Source organism: Rana temporaria, chromosome 5 (genome assembly GCF_905171775.1).
Source record: "Rana temporaria chromosome 5, aRanTem1.1, whole genome shotgun sequence".
Classification (NCBI taxonomy): domain Eukaryota; kingdom Metazoa; phylum Chordata; class Amphibia; order Anura; family Ranidae; genus Rana; species Rana temporaria.
The window spans coordinates 86,634,100-86,650,540 of record NC_053493.1 but is presented as its reverse complement, the minus strand read 5'-3'; the positions used below and the strand labels follow the sequence as shown (position 1 = coordinate 86,650,540).

The 16,441-nt window shown below is 46.0% G+C and overlaps 1 protein-coding gene across 1 annotated transcript in view; it reads left to right on the top strand.

Moving 5' to 3' along the window:
- Window positions 1-16,441, top strand: part of LOC120940140 (ATP-binding cassette sub-family B member 5-like) — a 72,778-nt gene that overhangs the window by 2,936 nt on the left and 53,401 nt on the right. Inside the window, exon 2 of the mRNA XM_040352807.1 lies at window positions 322-436. Coding sequence (XP_040208741.1) covers window positions 342-436 — 95 coding nt within the window. The 5' untranslated portion in view covers window positions 322-341. The remainder of the gene's footprint in view (window positions 1-321; window positions 437-16,441) is intronic.

Genomic DNA, 16,441 nt, shown 5'->3' with positions numbered 1-16,441 from the left:
AGATTCAAATATGATTACTAGATTGAATTGAGAGTGAGGGTATTTGGCTAGTGATTTTTTTAATTCAATGTGCTTGTATTGAATGATCTTATGGATGCTTGTGTGACTACCATTGCATAGCTCAATTGTCACCCGATGGTTGCAAGAGATGCTTAAATTTGGGGCAGCATGTGCAAAGTTCAGGCCATGTATAGGCACAGCTACTGTATAACCATCTGTGACCACCAAGTCATCTGTAAGCTCCCAGGTCAGTATTTTATAAAAAAAATAGTAATAACATGACAGTATATGATTTCTTACATGTTGTTCTTCATTTACCAGCTGCTTTTAAACTGGGTGACATGAATAAAGAGATGGATGACCTTAAGGAAAATGGTTTAGGGCTCAATAAGCTTCAGCCTACAGCAGAAAATGATGGGATTCAGGAGGACCTCAAGTATGTACAAAAAAAAAAATTACCATGTAACATATGCAGGTCTAATGTTATTGCTTTTTTATTTTGTCAAACTATTCCCTACTTCACTGCAAAGTACCCCCTGCTTTTTCACAAAGAAAAATCTGAAAAACTGTATCTATTTGTAAAGATCAAATTGATGGAGACTCCATCTTCAAATATGTTAGTTTGTTAACAGAAAGCTCTAACCAGGGGCTCTGGAGTCACATATGATGAAGTTTGTTAGCTGTTCTTTTGTGTAATATTGAACTGTGGACATTTTTGTAAAAAAGACAAACAGAAGGAAAAGGACTAGTAACCAATAATGCCTGTGGTCTGCCCGATGCTGATCTTTTTCCCTTTTACTTGTATTGCCAAGTTCTACACTGTGGCCCAGATTCTTAGAGGAAATACGACGGCGTATCTCCAGATACGCCGTCGTATCTCTGCGTCCGGCCGGTCGTATCTATGCGCCTGATTATTAGAATCAGTTACGCATAGATATCTGTTAGATCCGACAGGCATAAGTCTCTTACACCGTCGGATCGTAACTGCATTTTTACGCTGGCCGCTAGGGGCGTGTACGCTGATTTACGCATTGAAATATGTAAATGAGCTAAATATGCGAATTCCCGAACGTACGCCCGGCCGACGCAGTAAAGTTACGCCGTTTACGTTAGGCTTTTCCCGGCGTACAGTTACCCCTGCTATATGGTGGCGTAAGTGCGGCGTAACAATGTTAAGTATGGCCGTGGTTCCCGCGTCGAAATTTGGAAAAGTTACGTCATTTGCGTAAGTCGTCCGTGAATGGGGCTGGACGTCATTTACGTTCACGTCAAAACCAATGACGTCCTTGCGGCGTACTTTGGAGCAATGCACACTGGGAAATTCGACGTCAATCACGTCAGGTCACAGAAGATTTACATAAAACACGCCCCCCTGATCCAAATTTGAATTAGGCGGGCTTACGCCGGCCAATTTACGCTAAGCCGCCGCAACTTACAGGGCAAGTGCTTTGAGAATACAACACTTGCCCGTCTAAGTTGCGGTGGCGTAACTAAAATGGGATACGTTACACCGCCGCAGAGATACGCCGCTGGACGAGAATCTGGCCCTGTGTCTCTTTGTGGGGGTGGCCATCTTGGTGGAAGCAAGGCATTGCTTCCTCATAATCTGATTACTGGTAGAGAAATATTTAAAAATGTACAGGAGACAGAGAATGCATAGATCTACAGACAGAATATAGAAATAGCAGGGAGATCCTTGCACTGCAGGTTCTCAGGTACAGCTTCCTTTTCAACAAGGAGAACTGTTAGCATCACACTAATGACATTACCAAATCTCATGCCAGATCTCTTGAGACCAGCTGTCAGACATATCAGTGCTATAGATCTCACACTGCAGATGTGCAGCTATAAGGCTCAAGACAGGGAATGCACTGCTATTTTTTTCAGAAGTAATGAACCACTTGGCACCCACGCTATAGCAGAAAGATGGCTACAGCGTGGGCTTAAAATGCCAGGAGGGCATCCATGGATGTCCTCCCGTGCTCGCGCCGCCCGCCCACTCTTTGATCGCTGAGTCCTTGGGACTCCACTGATCACAGATCGAATAAAGGGCTCATCACGGTCCTTTACCATGTGGTCAGCTGTCAGCCAATCACAGCTGATCACATGATGTAAACAGAAGCCAGATATCGGCTTTTTTTTCCCTCGCGCTGAAAGCATGAGGAAAGAAGAATAAAGCTGATTACCGGCTTCTGTAAAAGGGACATCAATCCCACATAGTGCCTATCAGCACTGCTAATTAGTGCTGCTAACCAGTGCCCAACAGTGCCACCTACCAGTGCCCATCAGTACTTTTAATCAGTGCCCACCAGTGCCACCTATCAGTGCCCATCAGTGCTGTCAATCAGTGCCCATCAGTGCTTCATCATCAGTGCCACCTGCCAGTGCCCATTAATGCCACCTATCAGTGCCCATCTGTGCTGCCTATCAGTGCCATCAATCAGTGCCCATCAGTGCCACCTATCTGTGCAGTCTCATCAGTGCCCACCAGTGCCGCCTCATCAGTACCACCTATCAGTGCCCATCATTGCCGCCTTATCATTGCCTATCAGTGCCCATCAGTGCAGCTTCATCAGCGCACATCAATGAAGGAGAAAAATTACCTGTTTGCAAAATGTTATACTATGAAACTATGAAAACTGTTTTTTAAAAGCAACCAATCGTTAGCAGTGGTACCTGGTAAGGTGACTGGTCTATCCGGTAGTGAGGGGGTCAGTGTTTTGGTTCCCTCCCCAGCAATTGGATCCAAACCAGCGTTACAGAAATCTATGACCTGGTCACAAGGTACAGGAAGTGAAGAGTAAATATGTGCACACAATAGGTCTGCGCTAAGTGCACAGTGGGGCCCCATTCTGGTACTAGGAGTGAGGTACGCTGGATTGGTGGAATGGGTGCAGGCTCAGCACATCCCTCCTAATGCAACAGATATCAGATACAGTATGTAGTGACATGGGACAGCACATTTCAGAGGAACGCTGTATTTTATTACTGCACAAAGTGAAGGCTCATCTCTAAGTCTGGGAACTGCCTTAATGTTAGATTCTTCACATGACTGCAGTCTCCACCTGGCATTGATGAGAGAATGCAGGTACCCCTGCGTGCAGGGCAAAGTAGGTCCCGCCCATATGCATGTTTGTCCCAGATCACTAGCATTAAAGCCACAGACTGAAAAGAAATTAGAACAAGGTCATCAATGGCAAATCTTTATGACTAATGTCGCATACACACGACAATTTTTAATGTCCTAGAAAAAAAAAATTTCAACGAGATTCTTGTCAAGCCTGCCTTGCATAAACTCGATCGCGAAAAAAAAATGCTCGAGCAAAGCGCGGTGACGTACAACACGTACGACGGCACTATAAAGGGGAAGTTCCATTCAGATGGCGCCACCCTTTGGGCTGCTTTAGCTGGATTCGTGTTAGTAAAAGTTTGGTGAGAGACGATTCATGTTTTTCAGTCTTCATGCTTTTCAGTCTGTTACAGCCTGACTAATGTGCTATCTCCATTACAAACGCTAGTTTTACCAGAACGAGTGCTCCTGTCTCATAACTTGCTTCTGAGCATGCACGTTTTTTACCCGTCGTTAAAGCCTACACACGAGCGGTTTTCGCAACGAAAAAATTACCGACGGGAAACACGAGAGGAAAAAATAGAGCAGGTTCGAATTTTTTTGCAGGTAGTTTTTTAAACTGCTATGGAGCATACACATGACCGGTTTTCCCGACCAATCTAAAAAATGGCAGTTTTCTCGTCGTGTGTACGAGGCATATTTCTATGAAACTATTGTTAAGAAATAAGAAACCACAGTTGACACAGCAGTGAAAATTGTCCAGCAGTAAGGCTTTATTAACCACTTCCAGACCTGCGCACGACGATGTACGTCCATTTTTTAAAGATTGATATCTCGGTAACGGCAGCAGCTGCTGCCACAACCGAGGTATCGATCTTTAGTGTGCGTGGTCTGGTACACGATAACGGCGGTCTCTGCGGCGGATTCGCCGCGAGATCGCCGTTATCGGTGGCGGGAGAGGGCCCCCCCCTCCCGCCGCTCTCCTGCGCCCTCCGCCGCTTACCGGAGCCGTCGGTAGCGGCGGAGGAGATCGGGACCGTTCGGCTGGTGACTGGGGACGAGACTGAAGGAAAAATCTCCTTCGCCCGTCCCCATAGCTCTGCTGGGCGGAAGTGACTTCAAAACGTCAGTCCCGCCCAGCCTCTTAAAGAGACAATTTTTTTTTTTTTGTCATTTGAAAAAATTACAGTTTCAAATTTATTTTTATTTTTTTTGCATTTTAGTCTAAATATGAGATCTGAGGTCTTTTTGACCCCAGATCTCATATTTAAGAGGACCTGTCATGCTTTTTTCTATTACAAGGAATGTTTACATTCCTTATAATAGGAATAAAAGTGATACATTTTTTTTTTCAGTGTAAAAAGTAATAAAATAAATGAAAATAAATAAGAAAACAAAAAAAACATTTTTTTAAAGCGCCCCGTCCCGACGAGCTCGCGCGCAGAAGCGAACGCATACGTGAGTAGCGCCCGCATATGAAAACGGTGTTCAAATCACACAAGTGAGGTATCACGCGATCATTAGAGCGAGAGCAATAATTCTAGCCCTAGGCCTACTCTGTAGCTCAAAAAATGCAACCTATAGAATTTTTTAAACATCGCCTATCGAGATTTTTAAGGGTAAAAGTTTGACGCCATGCCACGAGCGGGCGCAATTTTTAAGCGTGACATGTTGGGTATCATTTTACTCGGCGTAACATTATCTTTCACAATATATAAAAAAATTGGGCCAAATTTATTGTTGTCTTATTTTTTAATTCAAAAAAGTGATTTTTTCCAAAAAAAGTGCGCTTGTAAGACCGCTGCGCAAATACGGTGTGACAAAAAGTATTGGAATGACCACTATTTTATTCTCTAGGGTGTTAGAAAAAAATATATATAATGTTTGGGGGGTTTAAGTAATTTTCTAGCAGAAAAAAACTGTTTTAGTCTTGCAAACACCAAATCTGAAAAACACCTAAGGTCTGGAAGTGGTTAATGAGGGAAAATTAGACAAAATGTGCTAGAAATAAAGAGACAACGTGAAAAATTATAGCATGTTCTAAATTTTTAATGCCCATTTTTCACGCAGAGAAAAATTTTCTGGAGCCCACACATGATCGTTTTTAATGACCATTTAAAAAAAATTCATTATTCACGTCATGAATAACGTGTGTACGCGGCATAACTTTTAGCCTGGATGGCCATGGGCAAGTATCCAGTTATACACTGTGTAATGTTCCACAGTTCTCTTACTGAGAACATTAGTTAAATATAAACCCATGACCCAGATAATGATTAAAATATTACTTTCTCATATAGGGTTATAAAATATATTACACTTGTTCTGAAAATCAAAAAGCAGTAAAAAAAATTATAAGATTATAGATGGTGCTGTACTGAAACAAATTCACTTTTTTCTATTTCAATAATTTTTTTTAGAAAATACCACATACAGGCATACCCCACTTTTAAGTACACAATGGGGTTTATTTACTAAAGCTGAAAAGCGCAAAATTAGGCTCACTTCTGCATTAAAACCAATGAGCTTCCAGGTTTTATTACCAAAGCTTAATTGAACAAGCTGGGGTTAGAAGCTCATTCGTTTCTGTGCAGAAATGAGCCTGATTTTGCGCTTTCCAGCTTTAGTAAATAAACCCTTTTGCGTACTTAAAAGTGGGGTATGCCTGTATTTGTGTTTTATATTCTTGACTGACCTTAAAGAAACCTTGAGGCATTAAATATTACTTGGCCTCTGAATATTATCGTTATATAAACTTTGCAGAAGCAACCTCAGATGTGTGCTCCTACCTGTATAGCACTACCCACCTTCTCAATGTTCTAGAAGATACTACTTGTATGCCAACTTTCTGGAAGATGGTATTTACTTAGAGCTAGGTATCAAAAAGCGTTTTCTGATGCTGAATCTTCCCTGGTTTGATTTACCAAGAATTCGACAAATCTTGTTTAAAGTTTGGTGAAACCTGAAATTAGAAGGAAATCCCATTGAAGTCTATGGTTAATAGACAAATTATTGTCTACATAAAGACATGAGAAACTTGGCACCACCATGGGGAACATGCCAAACATTGCAGCTTTGGGGACAACATTGAAATTACGCAGTTTGTTTTAAATAAAAAGCCTGCTTTGGGCATGCTATAAAGCTGCATTTTGTGTTACAGGGCACTACAACATTTATGAACAGTCTCAGCAACATAGACTGGCTAGGCATATTTGGCTGTGGAGTTTAATTTCAACTTTTATAATCAGCTTGGCTTACATACATCAGCAGCACCCCAATCTGATTCATTTCAGCTTAACCACTTGACGTCCGGGCCTATTTTAGCACTTTTCTCCTTCATGTAAAAATCAAAATTTTTCCCTAGAAAATTAATCAGAACCCCCAAACATTATATATTTTTTTGCAGACACCCTAGGGAATAAAATGGCGGACATTGCAACTTTTTTTCTCGCACAGTATTTGCGCAATAATTGTTCAAATGCCTTTTTTTGGGGGGAAAAAAACGGTTTCATGGATTAAAAAATAACAAAACAGTAAAGTTAGCCCAATTTTTTTGTATAATATGAAAGATGATGTTACGCCGAGTAAATAGATACCTAACATGTCACACTTTAATATTGCACGCACTCACGGAATGGCGCCAAACTTCCGTACTTAAAAATCTCCATAGGCGACGCTTTAATTTTTTTTACAGGTTACTATTTTCGAGTTACAGAGAAGGTCTAGTGCTAGAATTGTTGCACACGCTCTAAGGCACGTGACGATACCTCACATGTGGGGTTTAAAGGGCGTTTACATATGTGGGCGGGACTTGCATGCAAGTTCACTTCTAAGCGCGAGCTACCGGGGACAGGGGCGTTTTAAAAAAAAAATTGTAATTTTATTTTTATTTTACTTCATTCTTTAATTTTAACACTTTATTTTACATATTTTTTTATCACTTTTATTTCCGTGACAGGTCCTCTTTATGGAGAGATGTGGGGTCAATAAGACCACACATCTCTCCTTAAGGCTTACAGGCATTAGATCGGTGAAAAAAATTCACAGATCTAATGCCGACAGCCGCTATTGCGGATTTGTTTACTTCCGGGTACCGGGCGTGACGTCATAACGTCGCGCCCGGACCTCCGACGGTCATAGAGATGACTGGTGACCATCTGGTCACCAGTCATCTCTATGCTTTTCCAACGAACGCCGGCCGATTCGCTCTCCGGGCCCCCGATGGCACGGGAGAGCCCGGAGAAGCACCGGAAGGCGGCGGGAGGGGGGGATGTCCCCTCCCGCCGCCTATAAGAACGATCAAGCGGCAGAACCGCCGCTATGATCATTCTTATGTTGCACAGAATTGCCGGCTGAAGGCGGTGATATCTGAATGATGCCTGTAGCTGCAGGCATCTTTCAGATATCACCGCACAAAGCCGAGGACGTCCATGGACGTCCTCGGATGTCAAGTGGTTAAGAAAACTGGATTTTTTTCAGGGACTTTTTCATTGATAAATAGAAGAAATTGGCTGTTGCTGTTCTTGTTCTCACGGATTAAAAACTGGCCTAATCCCCTGTACACACGACCGGTTTTCCTGACATGTCAAAACCCGAAGTTTTTCCCGACGTGATTCCTCTCAAGACTGCCTTGCATACACACTTTTAGTAAAAAAAAACCTTGACCAAAGCGGGGTGATGTCCAACACATACGACGGCACTATAAAGGGGACATTCCATTCAAATGGCGCCACCCTTTGGGCTGCTTTTGCTGATCCTCGTGTTAGTAAAAGTTTAGTGAGAGACGATTTGCGCTTTTCAGTCCGTTACAGCGTGACGAATGTGCTATCTCCATTACGAACGCTAGTTTTACCAGAACGACCGCTTCTGTCTCATACTTGATTCTGAGCATGCGCCTTTTTTTCCCCCCTCGAAAAAGCATACACACAAGCGGTTTTCGCAACGAAAAAATGACTGATGGGAAACACGAGAGGAAAAAATAGAGCAGGTTCGAAATTTTTTGCAGGTAGTTTTCTAAACTGCTATGGAGCATAAACATGATCAGTTTTCCCGACCAATCTAAAAAATGTCAGTTTTCTCGTCAGGAAAACCAGTCGTGTGTACGAGGCATATTTCTGTGAAACTATTGTTAAGGAATAAGAAACCACAGTTGACACAGCAGTGAAAATTGTCCAGCAGTAAGGCTTTATTAATGAGGGAAAATTAGACAAAATGTGCTAGAAATAAAGGGCCAGATCCACATAGATGTAAAACGGCGCAGCGTATCAGAGATGCACTACGCCGCCGTATCTTACCGTCAAATCCAGGAAGAATTTGCGCCGTAAGTTATGACGGCGTAGTGTATTTCTGGCGGCGGAATTCAAATCGGCGGGTTGGGGGCGTGATTCATTTAAATGAAGCGCGTCCCCGCACCGATTGAACTGCGCATGCTCCGTTTTGAAATTTCCCGCTGTGATTTGCGCGAAATGACGTCGCAACAACGTCTTTTATTGAACTTGGACGTGACTTACGTCCATCCCTATTCATGGACGACTTACGAAAAAAAAAAATTCAAATTTCGACGCGGGAACGACGGCCATACTTTAACATGGCAAGTCTATGTATACGCCCCAAAATACCATCTTTAACTATACACCGGAAAAACCCGACTACAGACGACGTTAGAAAATGCGACAGCCGCGCGTACGTTCGTGGATCGTCGTAAATCGGTAATTTGCATACCCGACGCAGAAAACGACCCAAACTCCACCCAGCGGGCGCCGAAGTATTGCATCTAAGATCCGAAGGCGTATGAAGCCGTACGCCTGTCGGATCGAACCCAGAAGCCGTCGTATCTTGGTTTGAGGATTCAAACTAAAGATACGACGCGGGAAATTTGAAAGTACGCCGGTGTATCAGTAGATACGCCGGCGTACTCTCTCTGTGAATCTGGCCCAAAAAGTACAGGCAGCAGTTTTACCACAGTAGTGTAAAATTGGCCAACAGCAGGACAATTTTAATAAAGATGGCTAGGCACAAATTTACAAGAGACAAAGAGTGGTGGCTGAGGTTTTTAGTCAAAGAATTAAGATACTGCATAAGATACAGTAGTATAACATTGGCCAGTAGCAGGGCAGTTTTAGTCAGGAGCCTATTTGGGGTATTCCTAACTTACTGTATATAATATGAAATGGTTTAGTTTTTTTTTCTCCAAGTAATGCATCCATGTGCTGCAAGCAGAAGGCAGCTCTAAGAACAGATTGCCAGTAACAAGTGAATGCTCTGCTTTAACCACTTCCCTACCGGCCCATAGTAAAATGACGTCCACAAAGAACCTCTGCCGTTCAGAGTGGACGTCATATGACGTCCTGGGCTTTGTGGGGGGGATATCTGAATGATGCCTGCAGCTAGAGGCATCATTCAGATATCCTTCTCTTGTGCCGGCGATTCTGCACAACGTAAGAATGATCATAGCGGCGGTTCCACTGCTAGATCGTTCTTACAGGCGGCGGGAGGGGACATCCCCCCCTCCCACCGCCATCCGGTGCTTCTCCGGGCTCTCCCGTGCCATCGGGGGCCCGGAGAACGAATCGTCCGGCGCTCGCAGGAAGCATAGAGATGACTGGTGACCAGATGGTCACCAGTCATCTCTATGACCATCGGAGGACCCGGGCACGATGTGATGACGTCACGCCCGGGTCCCCGTAAGTAAACAAAGCCGCGATTGCGGCTGCTAAGCAACAGTAAACATGAGATCGGTGAATTTTTTTTCACCGATCTCATGCTTTCAGGCCTGGAGGAGAGATGCAGGGTCTTATTGACCCCGCATCTCTCCATAAAGAGTACCTGTCACACACATTCCTATTACAAGGGATGTTTACATTCCTTGTAATAGGAATAAAAGTGATAATAAAAAAAAAAAAATTTAAAAAAAAGTGTAAAAAAAGAAATAAATATATATATAAAAAAAAAAAAAGAAATAAAATTTATTTTTTTAACGCCCCTGTCCCCGGTAGGTTGCGCGCAGAAGCAAACGCACACGCAAGTCCCGCCGACATATGTAAACGCCGTTTAAACCACATATGTGAGGTATCGCCGCGTGCGCTAGAGTGCCAGCAACAATTCTAGCACTAGATCTCCTCTGTAAATCTAAACTGGTAACCTGTAAAAAATTTCAAAGCGTTGCCTATGGAGATTTTTAAGTACCGAAGTTTGGCGCCATTCCATGAGTGTGCGCAATTTTAAAGCGTGACATGTTAGGTATCTATTTACTCGGTGTAACATCATCTTTCATATTTTACAAAAAAATTGGGCTAACTTTACTGTTTTGTAATTTTTTTAATTCATGAAACAATTTTTTTCCAAAAAAAAGGCGTTTGAAAAATTATTGTGCAAATACCGTGCAAGATAAAAGGTTTTAATGGCCGTCGTTTTATTCCCTAGGGTGTCTGCTAAAAAAAACATATATAATGTTTGGGGGTTCTGCGTAATTTTCTAGCAAAATAATGATGATTTGTACATGTAGGAGAGAAGTGCCAGAATAGGCCCGGTATGGAGGTGTGTATAACAGCCCTGTATGGAAGTGGTTAAGCCCTTCCTATTTTGCCCCAGCACTGCAGGGATTAAATGCGTGTTAATTGTAGAAATAGACAAATAAGGTATAATACCTAATTTCTTGCTCTGGCAAGCTTTCGAACAGTCACCTGACCTCTTCTCTCTGACACACTGGGTTGTGGGAGGGCCTTCATTGTCCTCACGTACAATGCAGGATTACTAATAAGGTACATATCAGAAAAGTTCAATAAAGCCCTTGCTATAGGTGGAGGCTATTTACATACCTTATGAAGCCTGACTGGAAAACTCTGAGGACATTGCTAAGTACTCCCAGGACATTGTTAAGTGCGGCCTAGTCATCACTGCTCACCTCCACCATCACAGGAGGGAGCTCTAAAATGATGAGCTCAGAACTACTGCATCAGTGGAAGAAAAGGAGTATGTGAGGGGGTTTGAATCAGAGAAAGAGCTCACTCCTGTAATGGTGGAGGTGAGCAGTGACAACTAGGCCTCACTTAGCAATGTCCTGGAAGAACTTAGCGACATCCGGGGAGTATTCCAGTCAGGCTTTATAAGGTATGCAAATGGCCTACACCTATAGAAAGGGTATTATTTATCTCTAGTCAGAGCTGCACAGTTTGTTTTAATCTACAAACATCCCTTACCTGCATAAGCAGTTGTTTTGTAATGGTAAACTATCCTTTTAAATGAACCATAAAATAAAATGAAAAACAAAGGAGCCCCCCAATAATAACATCATTTAAACAGTTTCCTAATCAACCCCAGTCTTTCCTTATGCAGTTTATCAGCTTTCCCTCCAATTTCCAATTCACAGACACTATGGGGGTTATTTACGAAAGGAAAATCCACTTTGCACTGCAAGTGCAATTGGAAGAGCAGTCACTGTAGATCTGAGGGGAAGATCTGAAATTAGGGGAAGCTCTGCTGATTTTATCATCCAATCATGTGCAAGCTAAAATGCTGTTTTTTTATTTTTTTATTTTCCTTGCATGTCCCCCTCAGATCTACAGCGACTGCATTTCCAAGTGCACTTGCAGTGCAAAGTGGATTTTCCTTTCGTAAATAACCCCCTATGACTGTTCTTTGCCCCCCCCCTTTTTACAGTGAGAACCCCTCTATTGGTCTTTGTAAGCCTGCTGAACATAGTTCCAAGTCTATGCAATGCATTATGGTTTACAAGGACTTATCCTAGTCAGTAAATTTAGCTTAAAGGTTAGCACTTTTGCCTTGCAGCAGCACTTTGAATCCCAGTCAGGGCACTGCCTGCATGAAATTTGCGCATTCCTGGGTTTTGACTGGATGTTAGTGATCATGGGGCATAATCCATGAGACCAGCAGAAGTTCAGTGTAATAAAAATCGATGCTTGGCCAAGGGGAGTGTAGAGGTGGGCGGGGAGTCTACTGACATCACGACTCCACCCACTGAGCCCTGGGCAACAGACCTGTCACAGAATCCGGAGTCTTGCAGGGCTCCAAACTGCTAAAGGGGAGATATTTGACAGGTAAGGATACATGCAGGAGGCATAAAAATCCTTATAGATCAGCACTATGGAAGTAATTTAGAGTGGATTTACATCCACTTTAATGAATGCTACATCCACTTTAAAGTGGAGTTCCACCCATAAATATAACATTACATCAGTAGTTTTAAAAAAATGTCAATTGTCCTTTAAGAAAATATATATTTTTTTAGATACCTTTAAAGTGTTGTTGCTAGGCAGAATAGTTAATCTTCCCACTTCCTGCACCTAGGTGCTTAAGCTTCCTAACCTACACCGCACAGACTCCTGGGAATGTAGTGGGTGTAACTTTCCAGGAGTCTGTGCACTCCCCAGTCTCGAAGAATCATGTGACTTGGACAGTACAGGTGCTGAAACCTGATCTGAAACCTATTACACTGCTTGTGCAGCACTGAGCATGTGCAAGATCTGCAAGGCTGAAATCCAGGAAGTCATACAGTCTGGCTTCATGATGCCCACACTTAAGATGGCCCCAGTCAATTTCTATTTTATAAAGTGTCTAAATGCTGTAACAACCTAACAAAACGGATCTTAGTTTACAGACTAACTTTACTAGAATACATTAAGCTTGTGTATTACAGGGGTATTTATATATAAAAAGTGAAATTGTTGCCGGAACTCTGCTTTAATTGTCTGTCAGCTAACAAATAGAAGATATAGGGGGGCGTGGCCGAGCCGAGCTAGGAGATGGCTGCCTGATTGCTGAGCTCCTGCCACCTCAGAGCCTTTATCAAACTTAGCGGCACTTTTCACCCGTCTTTTTCGGACTACAGCATGGGCACGGCGTCGAGGCAGTCCTCAGCCTCCCGTTCCCGCTCCCCCCGGGAACATACCGACGCGCTGGAGCATACAATACCGGAGATGTTCCGGGCCGGCCGCGGGACCATGACGGCTTCCCGCCAAGGAGCGCGAGTAGGCCGCTCGCAGATCTCCTCACAAGATCAGGAGATTGTTCTCTCCGCGACGCCACACACTTCCCCCCCGGGGGCTCTCGGGGGACCGGACGCAGTTCTGACCCCGGCATCGGCGGCTACACCGATCACCATCCTAGACCTGAAGGCGGTGGCGACGGACATCAAAGATGCACTCGCGGCGGCCATTGCAGACCTGCGCCTGGATTTTAAGGCGCTAGATGGGAGAGTACAGGCAGCGGAGAAAGCCCTGGAAGACCACGACCTTGTCCTCCAGCGCTCAACCAGAAAAATTGATGACCACACACTACAGCTGCGGGAGGTAAACCGCCATTTGGAAGACCTGGAGAACAGGGGACGCCGCCATAACGTACGTGTGAGGGGCCTCCCGGAGGCAGTGGAAAGTGACAGGATCAGACAAGAAGTGACAAGTATCTTTAACTCGATCCTTCAAAGGCCCCCGGACACGCAGATCGCCATGGAACGGATCCACAGGGCGCTACGCCCCAGAGGCAAGGACACAGATCCCCCTAGGGATATTGTCTGCTGTCTCTCTGATTACGGCCTGAAGGAAGAGATCCTGAAGCAAGCCAGAGGACAGCGCCTTCAACATGGAGGAGCGCCAATTCAACTCTACCAGGACCTCTCGGGAATCACTTTAAAGCATCGCAGGGACCTCAAACCCCTGCTTGATGTCCTGCGCTCCGAGAACATTCGCTATAAGTGGAAGTTCCCTTTCTGCCTGTCGGCCTCCCACCAAGGCCGTACCGCAATGCTAAAAGTCCCCGAGGATCTCCCTCACTTCTTTGAAGCTCTGGGCATCCAACCAGTTGCGGTTCCGGAATGGTACGCAGTATACCGCCGTTCAGTGGGCAGATGGAACGGACCTCCGGCAGAGAGCATGGATACGCAGCCAACGAGGTACCGAAGGAGAAGATCTCCCTCAGGCTCCCGCAACTCGACCACAGCCGTGGGGCCCAGGAGCGAACGAGACCCGCTATCATCACCCGGGTCACGGAGGGCCCGGAGAGACCACTAACAACCCCGAGGTCTGCCTATTACTTCTGTTACCCGCCGTGTTGTTGGCAAGTTTATTACCCCCGTTGCCATGTTGGGTGTTTTACACATGTTCTCGTTTGTATGGGGAGACCGGTTTGAACTTTCCTGTATCCCCCAGAGACAGCTGAAATGCGCGGTCTTTTGCTCTGACTGACTGTCGCCAGGCCTTACGTTCCGAGCGGGAAACTTCCGTCCCACCCACCTTAGGGGCGTGACAGCAAAACGTAGTCCATCCTCTGACGCTCTTCGGGACCCGCAACGATTGGACTCAACTACATACTACATTGCCCAAGATGCCCTGCGCCAGCCTACACCACCGGAACTACGGCAAAGTGCACCTCCTTCTTCCCGACGCAGGAACTGCTACCCTGGATCCCTACAGCGACATGTCTCGAGGAGAAGTGCCAGGGATACTCATCCCCCCACCAAGAGGCGGGGGGGAACCTTGCCACAAGCAATGCAGCCGGACGCGATACCCTCGTCACTCTCCTCATCTGAACTAACGACGGAGGCGTTACTGGCACTCACACACACCAGCTTCCCAGGCCCGGCGTACAGGAACAACGTGCAAGGCCCCGGGCTGACTGGAACGGTGACAGCACCCCTGAGTTATGGAGATACACCGGAGGGAAACGCCCTCTAGGACTGGTTCACGTCACTGGCAAGGGGCCGGGGTCCAACAAGGGGGCGAGGCCCGAATGCCTCAGGCCTCACACATCATCCAACAGACATTCCTCCGCAAAAGAGCTCCCTCACCGAGTAACGTGGAAGCAACCCCGAATGACTCTCTTACCCAGGCAGCTGCGGGCGCAAAGAATAGCGATGCCGGTCAAGATCCGAACTTTAGGATAAGTATAAGCACGGTGGCTCACCGCCTCACAAGACTGCTCCCGAGATAAGATGCAACCCTGTAGCGGGGTTATCATGCTAGCTAGCTGATGTTTTGCCAGTCTTATAAGCGGGAGGTTCTGCTGGAGGTGGAGGGGGCACGCGGGTGTCTCTCTCTCGCCCTCCCGCCGCGGACGCAAGTACACCGATGGCTCGGTGGTGGCCCGGCCGCGGGGAGAGGCGAGCGCAGACGCACCCCATAACATACATAGCTCTATAAGCCCGCCATCACCAGACCCCCTTAGGCTGCAAGTATAGCAGATAGTTAGACCGAGACGCCTTGACCTCCATACACTAAGGGCCCCAGAGATTGCCCCCTTGAGGACACGCAAGGCAGACCGCTCTGGGGTGGCATACCAGGCTCGGGCATTTCTTTGTTGATCCCCCACATCCTACCCAATTGCCTTCTGGCTGGGACTTGGCTAACCCCCCCCGCGGCACCGCACGGTGGTGTCTGGGCCTATCATTAGGCGTGGGTATCCCGTGCGGCCGCACTAAACCGATTGAGTACTTCACTCTAGATAGGTGGTGGGCCACAGTGCCCCCCACCTAATCGGTTTTATCTCCCCCTCTGAGAGGGGAATTCTGGTAACCCCCCTCCCCCAAAACCTCATCCTCCCCCCCCCTACAAACACCCGCCCTTCTGCGGGCACACATCCCTCCCTCCTTCCCACCGTACGCTAATAACCACTCAGGTGGTAGTCCCGGCAACGAACCCCCCCTCCCCCTCCCCCCGATTGAACTATAACCCTAGTCCCGTCTCTGCAAAGCTCCCCCCAGAGGCCGGTTCCTACTCCGCCACAGCTCAGACGCCCCCCCCCCCCCACCCGTTGACACGTGACTACAGTGACAATCACAATGTCGGACTCACGATCGAAGACTGATAACCCAACACTGAAAGTGATCTCGGTGAATGCACAGGGACTGAACCTCCCCGAAAAGAGAGCCCAACTCCTCCTGGCCATGCACCGGGCTCGGGCAGACATAGTGTTTGTGCAGGAAACACACTTCAAGTCAGGAACCATACCCAAACTGCACAATATTCATTTCCCGCAAGCCCACCACGCCACGAACACACGCATCAAGACAAAAGGTGTCTCCATACTAATAGCCAGAAATTGCCCCTTTAGAATGACAGAAACGCTAGCTGACCCGGAGGGAAGGTACTTGTTCCTGAAGGGCTCCTACATGAACCGTACGATCACACTCGCAAATGTTTATGCCCCGAACTCCCGCCAGGTCCCATTTTTTAGATCAGTTTCAGAAGTGCTGACACCCTTCCAGGCAGGGATGTTGATTTTGGGGGGCGACTTCAACGTGCCCCTCACTCCAGCCCTAGATACGTCCACGGGTTCGTCTTCGCTCCGGTACACGGCCCTGAGGAGAATTAAAGCGATCCTCCAAAACCACAGGCTCCACGACACATGGCGCGCCTTAAA